Source organism: Barbus barbus, assembly GCF_936440315.1.
Source record: "Barbus barbus genome assembly, chromosome: 17".
Taxonomy (NCBI): Eukaryota; Metazoa; Chordata; class Actinopteri; order Cypriniformes; family Cyprinidae; genus Barbus; species Barbus barbus.
Window position 1 is genome coordinate 27,997,012 of NC_136745.1, and position 13,462 is coordinate 28,010,473.

At 39.6% G+C, this 13,462-nt stretch overlaps 1 protein-coding gene across 1 annotated transcript in view; it reads right to left on the bottom strand.

Moving 5' to 3' along the window:
* Positions 1-2,950: 2,950 nt before the first annotated feature.
* The window catches only part of LOC306883044 (peroxisome proliferator-activated receptor gamma coactivator 1-beta-like), a 45,445-nt gene continuing 34,933 nt past the window's right edge, over positions 2,951-13,462 (bottom strand). The window contains exons 4-12 of the mRNA XM_079438110.1: positions 11,521-11,637; positions 9,161-10,016; positions 8,060-8,105; positions 7,583-7,647; positions 6,495-7,020; positions 5,333-5,408; positions 5,089-5,207; positions 4,872-5,002; positions 2,951-3,566 (exon numbers count right to left, since the gene is read on the bottom strand). Coding sequence (XP_079294236.1) covers positions 3,475-3,566; positions 4,872-5,002; positions 5,089-5,207; positions 5,333-5,408; positions 6,495-7,020; positions 7,583-7,647; positions 8,060-8,105; positions 9,161-10,016; positions 11,521-11,637 — 2,028 coding nt within the window. The 3' untranslated portion in view covers positions 2,951-3,474. The remainder of the gene's footprint in view (positions 3,567-4,871; positions 5,003-5,088; positions 5,208-5,332; positions 5,409-6,494; positions 7,021-7,582; positions 7,648-8,059; positions 8,106-9,160; positions 10,017-11,520; positions 11,638-13,462) is intronic.

Consider the following 13,462-nt stretch of genomic DNA (forward strand, 5'->3'; position numbering starts at 1 on the left):
ACGATCATGACATTCTTGAAATGGATTTGCTGTGATACCACAATTCTCATGTATCCAAACATCAAATGTACTTTTTGGTCAACTTGTCTAGCGATTGCTAAAATGAGGGCTGGAAAAATGTATTGCATTGAAGAAGGTTCCCTTTGGATATTTTTTTTTTTTTTTTTTTTTTTTACCTTTTTTATTATTATTTTTTATTTGGATCTGTACATTCTAGATTGACAGTGTTGAAATGTATTGAAGTGTTCTGAAACACTGAATAAAATGGTCTATAACAAATTATATCATCTATATATTTATCTACACAAACACAAATATATATATGTATATATATAATTATATATATGTATATACCTTTTATAATATGGCTGTATTGAAAAAGTTTACTTGCTTCAGTAAAGAAAACACATTGGATTGTAAAGGAGATCAGACAGGACTGATAGCTTTGTTTTCCCCTAAGGTTTAAGGCTCTCCCTGTGAGATTGGGCTGTCTGCGTATTTCCCTATTTAAAAAAGTCCCTTTCGGCCAGCTTTTTTGTCAAACCATCTGAGCCGTCTGCAACGTACAGTACAGGATCTGATTACCCTTAAAACAACCAATCTCTTCAATAAACCCTTCCGTTATCAGGAACGCTTTCTTAGTGGTATTGCATCTCAATTGCATAAAAAAGAAAATCATATTAAAGTTAAAAGAACCATTTCTAAAGGGACACTTTATACAACTAAGTTTGACTTATGAAGCCATATCAATGCAAATTCCCTTCTGGATCTCCCTGTATTGCTTAACGCTGCATCGTCGGGTTCACCAACAACCAATCAGAGCCACACGTTACCACATCGCTGTACAACACATAACCATACATCTCATGTTTACACAAGACACAGTGCTATATACACACTATATACTTCTCCATATATATATCTATATAATCATGTAAACCAGCACATCTCTTGCTTATTTAGTAGTATACATACTAAGCACAAACACTCATTTAGTTTAAGATCTTATAGGGCGAGTTGGTCAAAAGCAGCTGTAATATTCAGAGTCTGTGTCCACGTAACAGCTCAGTACTGTAAAAGGGAAAGCCGAAAGGCACGTCCTGATAGGGTACTTAAACACTTAATAAGGCGTTCTGTACTTAGTGTGCGCTCTAGTAAAAGTCGAAAGAGAATTCAGTCATGTAAACATTCAGGTTTGGGGTGTGTTTCTGGATAAAGGGGGGGTAAAGAGAGGCTGCCGGCGCTCCCATACACACGCACACACTCGCTCACAACTGCACTACACTCTTAAAAATAAAGGTTCTTCAAGGTTCTCCACAAAGAACCATTCAGTCAAAAGTTCTTTAAAGAACCATCTCTTCCTTACCTTTTTATAATCTGAAGAACCTTCTTTCACCACAAAGAACCTTTTGTGAAACAGATGACATGTTAAAGGTTCTTTATGGAACCATTTAGACAAAAAGGTTCTTCTATGGCATCGTGAAGCACCTTTATTTTTAAGCATGTAGATCCACAGGCCGAAGGTTGGACGAGACCCCTGCAGAACAAAAGCAACGGGTCCCGGCATATAATAAGGGACGGACCCATCCCTAGACCCCGTAAAAGACACGGACGACACGCAGTTATACACTAGAACACGTTTAGACTTCAAAAGACACGCACGAAGGACAAAGAGAGAAGTAGCCACAAGGTAAGAGCTAGAAAAAACCCGCAGATCTTCCCCTGTCGGAAAGGAGAGAGTAAAAAAAGAGTGTTTGAGCTTATAGAGAGAAAGAGTATGAGAGAGTGACATGTAAACAAAGCAGAGATACGACCGTATCTCTAATGAGATTGAGCTCTGGAAAGATCTTCCTCCTAGTTTACAGCCACCCTTCTCTCAGCAGCGCTCCAATGCGTCAACCGCCTGGATGTCTGGCAGGGCTGTGCTACTGGGAGAGTCGAACCGCTCCACTGTACTGTCGAATTGAGACCGATAGGACGGGCGTTACAATCACATTTGAATTGATACATTCTCGAAATACGTTTCCCTTAGATTGGGATTCTAATCCAGATCGGGGTCACGTTCTGACAAGTAAAGCGGTAACAGAAACTGGCGAGTTAAAGATGAAGTGTGTATTTCTGCGCCAAACATAATGACTGTTTTCAAACAGGTTTCCAATTGACCCTTCGCACATTGCTGTTGCTATGTCTGACAAGCCATGAGCGGTCATCATGTTCTCACGCAGTGAAAAATACATCACGGAGAAAAGAGGACACTGACAGAGACAGAGCAGGTTACTTTAGGTATTAAACAAAGTCTCAGCTTTCAAATCAGGTCATTTTTTTAAGAAATTCAAATAATAAATACCATTTTGTTGCTCTCTAATGTGTCGTGACCGATCGCTTTTGGGCCTCAGTTCAAGTGGCATGTGAAACGACTCTTCTCTACTAGTTACAGCATGAAATAAACATGAACTTCAGAAGGTATCTTGCTTCAAATGCAGAAAGACATCAATACACGCCATTTGTCAAGTTCAAGTCCACCAACACTAATCTACTCTGGTTTTTTTCAGACAAAAATGGTGATTTTTATGATTTGGCATTCTGATTGGTCAGGTCGCCTGTCAATCAAACTGACTGCGAAGGGTCAATTGGTCAGCCAAACAGAAAGCCCCGCCCCTAAACTCACACCATTGGCTGTGTCAGGCTGCTCAAACAAACAAATCAATGCTTTGATACATCTGTATTTACTTGAACAGCTTTTAGCTGGGATAGGAGTATTTTAACATGACACACTTCAGCTTTAAGGTAGTACAGTCGAGTTTGGACTCGGTCGTGTCTGACAGCCAGCAGCAAAAGCCCCTTCAAACCCAGAGGAGGGCAGAGGCCAGACCAAAGAAGCACTACCTCGTTTGAGTGCATAGATGAAATCAAGGAAGCACTACAATTACAAAAAGACTACTTTTTTCTTGACTTATTGATTTGTAAACTCTACCTTGTAGGATTTTTTTGTTTGTCGTTTTTTTTAAATCCACTTTTAATCCATCACACACACACACACACACACGCACAGAGTTGAACATCCACAAAATTTCGCTAATACAAAGCTTGTTTATATATTTGTACGACAAAATGGTGAAAGCACCTTGCAGGTCTATGAAGAGCGACAAAGGGGTACAAAAAAAAAAAAAAGCACACGCACGTCACAACAACCGATGGAAAAGAGTGCGGTTTGCTACGAAGCCTGAGCCGCTCACGACATCATGAATGGCATCAAACACACACAAGAAGCAGCACTTGTGTCCGGTGTCTCAGAGCTGATTCTGTTCCTTCGTAATCCTCCCGCCCCATTGTCCTCCGATCCTCAGTTAGAAGCGACAAGGTCTATTTTTTTTATTCCAATGTTCAAAATGTAAACATGAAGAAGTGCCTTGTTTGAGGTGCTGAGACGAGTCTCGGACGGGGCGTGACGCTGGAGGCGAGGTAAGGCGCGTGTCAGCGATGCAGGCTCCTCTGGGCCTCTTTCAGCAGAGCGTCAAAGTCCAGTGCATCATACTTGCTCTTCACCGGACCAGGACCCGCCTCATCTGAACGGCAAAACACTCACAGTTAGTTTGTTACACTAGGGTCATCTGCTAAAAGCAATTTATAGATGTTAAAAAATATTTTCTGTAACAGCAAAACATAACCATGATATATTGATGGATATATTTTTATAATAATAGAATTTTGTGCACATCTCTCTAAATTATTGAATGAATTCTACAGATACATTCTATATATTATATGATTATACAAGTAACATAATAAAATACAAAAAAATACTATAATCACATAGAATAGAAAGATAACTTGATTCAAAAGAAAAGAAAAATGCTTTCCATAATTTTTTGATTGTCGATGTCAAACTCTACAAAATACTGGAGCAAAATTACCTGCCACTTGGTAAGTGTTATTTATATACAATTATAGTAATTACACATTTTGAATGAGCTTTTTAATGTTTTTATTTATCATTTTAATTCTAGTTTGTTTTAGTAATTTTATTGTGTGCTTTTGTCATTTTTATTATTATTTTAGTTTTGTATTTATTTATTTTTTGTCATTTTGTCATGTTTTTTATTTCTATTCAAGTTTTTCATGAATTATTTGTATTTTCTATTTTTTTAGCTTTATTTTAGTTACTCTAAATGATTTTTTGTTATTTATTAATTATTGGCCCAGTGTCTGTTATATTATATTTCAGTATGTTAAATCACACTTGTGCTGTTGTTTATGCATTTACTCAATTGACTTCAACAAATCTTGGTTTTCCTATTCAGTGTATGCATGTCATGTTACTAATCTGCATAATGAGCCTGTTCATTTTGAACTGATTTCAATATTTGATTCGTTTTTGAATGATAAACAATTTTTAAAATATGCGGGGAAGCAAAACCAATGGAGATTCACTGACGTAAACACCAGCGTAAAAACATATTCTCATTTGACCACTACTGTCGGCAGTATTTTTTTTTTAACCAAACTTTGATATAGACTAGATATAATCTGACTCAGCACACAAAATTAGACGAAGAGGCATATTTAAAAATGACCAAATCACCAAGCAAGCAGCTTTTTCATTATCATCGTTATTTAGTCCGTGGACTTGATGTAATAGCAAGCACTGCGGCGCACTGGCCTGACTATAATTAAAACTGCACCCTGCTTTTTCAAGTGGGTCAACCAAGAATCAAAAAGTCTTTTTTTCCATTTAAATGCAAATGAAGTCGAATTAGGCCGTTTATTAGCTTAGAAATGAGAAGACACCTTCCTCTGACTCAGAACAGAGCACCAGACGTCTGATGCAAAGACGACATTAAAGAGACAGGAAGCTTAAGGTGTTCTCTTACCCAGATCTATGTAACGCTTCCTGCCGAACCGCCGGCTGCCGCTCCCTCCGCTCGGACCGAGCGAGTCCCACCTGTGCCTTGAGGTCTGGCTGTTCTGAGCCGTTCTCAGCGTGATCACCCCACAACGCTCCCTGCACAAACACACAGAAACATCAGCGCTCCATTCTCCCACTCAGGGCACGATAAGGCCAGACAACTAGAGGGAAATGGAACCCACTCGTTTTTGATGACCACTTTACAGTCCTCCGGACGGCCGAAGGCCTCGAAGCGCTTGCGCAGCATGGACTGAGTGACGCTGCTCGGAAGGTTGTGAATGTAGATTACTTGGCACTTGCTCTGCAAATGCACAGCGGATTAGAACAAATACGCTCGATGGCACTTAAAGGAAACGAATAAGACATCAGATGCATCTACGGCTTGGATAATTAGGTTAGTGCTGCGACTAATAAAACACGGCCTACCACATCATTCTCTTGTCCACACTTTGTCTTGCTTCTTTTTTCAGCTGCTCCGTGGCATGCCTCTGAGCTCTCATCGCTGAAAGAAGGAGAACAGGGCTGAGTTATTCAAAATGGCTAATAAATGGAAAAAGTAAGTAGTTAGCATCCTGGGATTTGTGCTGCATTTCATTCAAAGGCAGATGTGCAGGTAGGATATTTCAACCCTTACAAAAATTAACCATGGTTTACTACAAAGAAAATAAAAACAAAAACATGGTAACCACAAATTAACCATGGGTTTGCTACACTAACCATAGTTACTGAGGTTATAAAAATGGTAATCAATGCGCCAAAAAAACATGGTTAGGGCACTTTTACTGTAATAAAACCATGGTTCATTTTCATATTTCCGTATTTCATTTTCAATTTCCAAGCATCTAAACATTCTTAAATGAAGATACATTTAACTGAGAAGCAAAATGACTCAAGATATTAAGTCTTGTTTTCTGAAAAAATATATCAAAATTAACTGAGTTTTTTTTTTTTTGTCTTAAAATTAGAAAGAAAAAAATCAGCCAATGGGGCAAGAAAAATAATATTTTTTCCCCTTTAAATAAATTTTTTGGTTTATTTTTGGTTTATAGCCGTAGTGCGGCTTTCCCTACTCTAACAGAATTAGGATGATTATTAAAACTATAGCTCGTTATTTCCCTTGATGTGAAAGGGCTAATCGTTAAAATAGTCCATGCGACATCAGTGGTTAAACTGTTATTTTAAAATCTACAAGAATACTTTGTGCGCAAAAATAACGACTTTTTTCAACGATTTCTTCTCTTCTTTGCACACAAAAAGTATTCTTGTAGCTTCATACATTACAGTTGAACCACTGATGTCACATAGACTATTTTTACAGGAAATGCTCGTAATACCAAGTTTCAAGCATTGTTCAAATAGACAGGGAAAAATTAAGTTTTTTTTTTTTTTAGGATGAAGTCAGATATGACGAAAGAGATGAGATTTTAGCTATCGCTTGAAAATTGTCAGGGAATCAGATTCCTGATAGAACTCTAGACATCATACACACATTTGGGCTTCAAGATTTAAGTGGCATCCTATTAAGAACTTAAACATCTCTGAATTCAACAAAACACAAGGATGGAAAAACCACAGGAGCGTTCAGTACCTGAAGGAGAGTTTGCAGCCGGGGGAGGGGGATGAACAGGAAACTGGAGACTGGGCATCCAGCTCCAGGGTGGGAGAGCGGACAGGTGAGGGCTGACTGGTCTGCTCTGGACCGGGCGAGGACAACGCCACGGGCGAATCAGCCTCAGTCCTTTGCTGGCAATTCGTTAGGAGCCTCTCCTCCTGTCCCTCCATCTCCCCGTCCTTCACAACCATCTCCTCCTCCTCAAGCACCTCCACATGGCACCAAGTGCTGAGTGCCACTGCCGTCGTCTTACAATTTTCTCCTTGACCCAACAGGCAGTAATCGTGGTCCCCATACACCCATTGTGTCCCACCCTTAGAGTCCGTGTTGCCCGTTTGGCCCATCCGGCGCAGCTGGGCGTACAGCTCCGTCTGCTCTGGGAGCTTGCGTATGTGCGCCCGCGCCAGGCACGAGCTCTTGGCGGTGAGCTCAGCTTTTCCATCGGGTTTGAAGAGCTCGTCCTCCACTGATTTATGGGGGGGTGTGGTGGGGGGAGTCAGGCCTGGAAAACACACACTCATTAATCACCACCAAACGCACTCGAATACCACCAAATGCTCTGTTATTAGTCGCAGCGCACAACGGGCAGAAAATGAACAAAATTAATAAAGCTTACAAAAGGAGTCATGCATAATATTAAGCATGTGTATTATATAATAATGAAAGATTAACTTGAATCAGTTATTATTAGTGGTGGTTGCTGAGGCAATTCCCTCCAGTGCTATTGCTCACACAAACCTCTAAAACTAAGTATTCAACTTCAGAAATCTTGCATATATACACACCATTTTGAACACTCAAAATGTTCAAAATGTTGAGGTCAGGACTTTCAATAACATTTAAACCCAATAAAACTGACCCAAACTTTTCAACGGTAACATAAATATACAGAATACTCATTTAGCCTAATTTAGACATGTCATTATCTACATTCTAAATCCTGTGCAACTGGCGAGCTACTAGCATGTGTGAGAACATATGAGGTGAATCACGTGCTAACAGCTCACACAATGCCAAAAACGGCACACTTTTAAAAATACCCCTCACTGAGTGCGTAATATTACCTGCTGTGCCACACAGTTCCACAGAGAGAGTCTGCTCAAAGGGCTTGTTGGCATACTGCACGTCTCTGATCAGAGAAATACAGAAAGAGATTGCATCTATTAAACTCTTACATGGGCAAGAAAAAGAGAGAGAGAGAGAGAGGGGAAAGGATACAGTCTCAAAAACATAACGCATCAGATTTACTGTTTCAGAGAGGTTTATATTTGTCTTCTAATGACATTTGGAGCAGGGTTTGATTGATCTTGGTTGTTTTACTTCACACCAGAGAACAACAAATGACTGTAATTGGTAGAAGAACCTCAGGGCTATTTATAGCAAAGTTTTACTGTGAGAGACCGAGTGTTTTGTTATGTAAAAACAGCAACTCTACAAGCCTCCTCTAGGCAATTTGGACGGATTCCAGCGGTGGTCTTAAACTGTCGGCCTGGAAGTGTTCCAGGGCTCAAGAATAGATTAGATATGAATGGAACACACACCCGTTGGATTTGGACACCAGCGGCAGACAGAGGCAGGAGCGTTTCTCTGCAATCAGAACAACAGACAGCATCACTGTTAGAGATCTCAGCAGAGCACGCACTTCCTGAACTGGCTCTCTGAATATAAAAAACATGCTTAGATTGTTGGGTTACTGAGTTTTAAAAGCATCACTAAATAGATCCAAAGAACTACCAAACAAAAATGATCTACTGACAAATACAAATATATAAATCTAAATTATATATGTAAATATCTATAAAAACAGTATACAGATGTTTTTTTCTAAAAGAAGCACTGAACAAAAATAAAATTCTTAATTTTTTTTACTTCATCTTTCTTTAAAATATATATATATTGTTTTTATTCATTTATATAATGCTATTTTGCTAGGTGACAAGAAAATACGACTTCCTGTGTGTGCACTAACAGTGTGAACACAAGTTTTCTAAATATTAATATTTTAATATTCATTCACATTTATTTTACTTTTCAGTCATTCAATGAGACCTTTTAAATTGCAATCTCAAGACAGATGAATATCAAATTTATACTTGATAGAAATTTGTGCTGTCAATCAATTAATAAATTAACTAAATCACCCATTTTATTGTAATTAATCTCAATTAATATTTTTTAATATGTCTTAATTTCACATGAAATCTTCAAATTAATTAATGCAGAAACAACATACAGATGGTATATTTTAAATATGTGTTTAATGGTATCGTTTTACTAAGTAGCCTATTATTAATGTTAAGGCCAGTATCATTGATATTGACCAATACTGCTACTGATATCTCTATTATGCATAATGCAGGCACCAGAACTGAATTAAGTTGTCTTTTGCATCTTATCATGCTTGATAGCATGTTCATAAAGTCTAGTGTAACTCTAGCAAAAGGATGGCAGGAAAAAAAATGGATGCTGCGTGAAAAAATTCATTGCACAGTTAACCCGTTAATTTTGACAGCCCTAATATAAATCTAAACTGATATTTGGTTGCATTTTAATTCAGCAACTGAATACATCATGAATCATGAATTGTCATGTGAACCTATACTTTAAGGAGTGCAGTATTTGTCTAATGACTCATGTCTTACCATCACTGCCGCAGGGGTTACGGGCCTCAGACATCTTGTGGGAGCCGCTCTTCTGGCTGCTATCAGAAGGAGGCTCAGCGGGAGGATGTTTGACTGTATTCTGCTCTTCGCTCGATTGCCCAACGCTGTGCTCCGAGCGGCCAAAGTTCACACGCACTCTCTTAGCGAATCGGCTGGGAAAGGAGGCCAGCCGGCGAGAACGCCTGACCGAAAAGGAGCCTTCCTCCGGCTCGGGGCTCTTGGGGCGTTTTGCGGTCTTCTGTGAGCTCTCGCAGTCTGAGTCTTTCGGTTCAGCTTTGGGAGAGGAAGAAAGCTCGGCACCGAGCCGAGCCGCGGCCCCTCTGCAGTGGATATAAGGGGGGCTGTGCAGTCTGTAAGGCTTGCTTACGTCAAAGGAGCTGACGGCCTCTAGCAGCTCCTTGAGCAGGGAGTGGGCTTTGATTTCCCTGCGGCGAGTGAAAGGAGGCCTCGGCCTGGTCTGGGGAGCCGGTTTCTGAGGGTTCACAGGAAGGCTGCGGGGGACCTGCGAGCTCTCGGGCTTGGCCTTACGCTCTTTGCGATCCCAGCTGGCCTGCTTGCGTATGGGCAGGCAGTACGTGTGCATGTATTTGATGAGCTCCGCTACAGAGTGCATTTCTTTCTCCGAGGAGAACTGGGGCTTCGCCGGTTCCACGTACACCATGCTCTCGCCCTCACTGCCGGACTCCTCCTCCTCACTGTCCTCTTCATCTTCCTCCTCTTCTTCCTCTGTGTCGGCCTCCTGTGCGGTGGTGAGGTGGCGGTGGAGTTCAGTGCAAAGACGACCGGAGGTCCTCGCCGGCCGTGGCTTACGCTCCTGTGTGCTTGATTTGTCCTTCTGCGGAGGGAGGAGGAGACATCTCATTTAATCTTTTGATATTAAATACAATTGAAATGTAATAAAGCAATAAGGCTCAAGAGGTTGTGCATTACTTGATTTTATTATGCGCCTTGTCACAGCGTGAAGCAGAGTTACACACAACCTCAAGTGAATTACTGCTTTTATGAAAAGCTGTCAGCAGCACAGGACAATATTCTTCCCTAAAGAAATAATTATTTAAAATGCACATTACCATTCAAAAGTTTGGGGTCAATATTAAGATTTTTATTCAGCAAGGTCACATTAAAATGACCAAAAGTGACACTAAAGACATTTCTAATGTTACAAAAGATTTATATTTCTAAATATAATAAATTCTTTTAAACCTTCTGTTCAAGTATCCTGAAAAAAATGTGCATTGTTTCCACAAAAATATGAAGCAGTTTTCAACATTGACAATAATCAGAAATGTTTCTTGAGCAGCAAATCAGCATATTAGAATGATTTCTGAAGGATCGCTGAAGACTGGAGTAATGATGCTGAAAATACAGCTTTGCATCACAGAAATAAATTACATTTAAAAATATATGAAAACAAAAAGCTGATATTTTAAGTTAAACTAATATTTTAGAATATTACTGTTTTTATTTGATCACATAATTGTTGAGGACATAAGACTTCTTTCAAAACCACACACACACACACACACACACACACACACAAACAAAAGTGTTTGAATGAATAATGAATAAATATTACACATGCATACATAATTTCACACTGTTTTTATTTTTGGTATTCTAACTTTATTATAGTAGTATATATTACATGTTCAATTATTAAAATTGAAATAAAATTAAAATAAACGGCATGTGCTAAAACTGTTTTAGCACTATAATGACAGAAGTAATAAAAATTAAAAATAGCACCTTTGACACGGTTATAACATTAAGCATTTGCTCATGGCATTTGTCAGCGGCATATAGCAAGCTCTCTTTTGTAACGCCCTTATGAAACGAGCAAACACATGAGGCACGCGGGGCAGCTGAACCCCTAGAGTCTATTTCAGAGTGTACTTCGCTCTAAGGTTACTGTGACAAATGTGCCAAGGTTAGTTGCAAGATATTCTCTTGGTATCTGAAGAACTACTGCTTGTTCTTTTAAGTAATCTCAAGCCCAGTGAACATTGCCCTGGGTAGAGGCTGTGGCTTCGCCATGACAGATGGCTGCACTCAACTCGAATGCGACAGCGGCCTTAGCCGTGGTGCGGCGTGCCAAAGCGGAGCGAGTGAATGAGGAACCGCAGGCTTCACATGCACTTTGAAGCGCAAATTCTCAGTGTGGTTTCTAAAGGCTGGCATAAGCTAATTAGGCATTAGCACTGCGTTGAGAATACGCCGCAGCATAGACGGGTAGTGAATAGCATACGTGCTAACACTGAGGTAGTTAAATCCATTTCCTATTATGGCATCACATGTTTTGAGTTTAAACCGCAGTCACGGCGGCTGGAACCTCCTCTCACCTTTAGCACGGGCCTCACGGGTTTGACGTGTTGGCTCCTGCTGCTATGGCGATGCACGTCTTTGTGCGAATCGAGGCCCGCAGGCATATTAGGGGGCGACAACAGGAGCTTTTTAAGCTGTGGAGGGAATGAGAGGCGAGGGGTTATAATTTGATGACACACGGTGCATTTAAAATTACACACAAAATCAAGATAGGTTTGCATTTTGCATTCAAATACATCAACAAAAACCAGTTTCAAGCAGTTCTGTGCTGTAGCCACTGTAAGAACAAGAAGTTCAAGTTACTGGAAAATCTGAAATGCAAGTCCTAAATGACCAGAGCAACCAGAGAAAGCAAAGTAAGAAGCAGCGCAGCGTTGCTGAGTCTCTTAAGCGATTGTTAATGTGCCAACTTGGCAGGTCTGTCCATGTCTCTCAGTGTCCATTGAGGAAACTGAAGGGGCGCTGAGGGTTTCAGCTTCAGTGCACCAAACCGTTTTGGCATGCACTGGCCATCTATGCCATGAAAACATGTGCTCTGCTCTCCCTGTTCCTGGTTCTTCAATGCACCCCTTGTTTTGCACACAGACTGGCCTCATTTAGGGGTTGAGGTGTAACCGTGGCCATCGCCAGCAGAGGGGGCTCTCAGCTCTTACACCCGGACTCAACTCTTGCATTGAGACTCAAGGAGGAAGCTAAACTACTCTGGAACATTCCCATTGTTACTGAATCATCTAACAGGGAAATGCATCTGTCTAGACTAAACTGACCATTATTAACTGCTTGTAACTTCCATTATTAACATTAGTTACTGAACAATGCTCTTATAGAATTGATTATTCTTGATGAATGTTATTTTTTTTATATAAACTACCATTCAAAAGTCTCATCAAGGCTGCATTCATTTGATAAAAATGCAGTAAAAGCAATAATATTGTGAAATATTATTGCAATTTCAGTTTTCTATTTGAATACATAATATTTTAAAATATAATTTATTCCTGTCGCGGCAAAGCTTTATTACTCTTCAGTCACATGATCCTTCAGAAATCTTTGAACAGTAGTGTATAAATAATACACTTTTAACATACTAAGTTGTATAAATTAATATTAATATATTGAACAAACATTACTTAATAATGAACGATAGTATTTTTATAAGCCAGCTACAAATTGGTCAGTGTTGGTTCATGATAACTAATTTGTTAATGTTAACGTATTGCACCTTACAGCAAAGTATTAATTTTCATAATGAACACTTCTGTGTAATGTTTTCACGTTTTTCCATGTTGCATGAATGATAGTTTTTATGGAAAAACGACTAACTTTTAACAGGCTGTATTACTATTATTTTCAGTCCTAGTGGCACCAAAAAAGTAGTCTTATTCTCAGATGGATACATATCATTTTCATCAGTTTAGGAATAATTTGTCTCTCCTTCAGACAGCACTTGTATAATTTGGTGCTGCACCCTGTAAGCCGCCTTTTTTGGTATCTCTGAGGCAATGATTATCTCAGTAATCAGATGGTGGCCTTTCATCGGCGCCAAACAATATGATCCTAGAACAATGTGAACTGTGAAAGGTATTGAGTGAGATATAAGACAGTCATTACTGTAAGTACTACCAGTCTCTATGGTAAAAATCACAAAACGCACATGACAAACTGGAAAAACAGCTACAGTACAATATAGGCCATGCCAACCAATTGTTCAGGAAAAAGCAGTGAAAAAAAGAAGGAAAGAAGAAAGCAAAAATAAAAAGCTGTCCAACGGGTAATAACTGTTATAACTGGTTTCACAACGTACACAGATTAAATTGTTGGGGTTTGTGAGCTGAGAGGAACAGATAACAAACACACCAACTTGTTCCAGGAAGTGGCATCTTAAGAAAGAGATGAGAGTTGAGTCCTCTCATATAAAGATGGGAAAATGGAGCAAAGAGAGCTGCTGTTGAAGTCCAT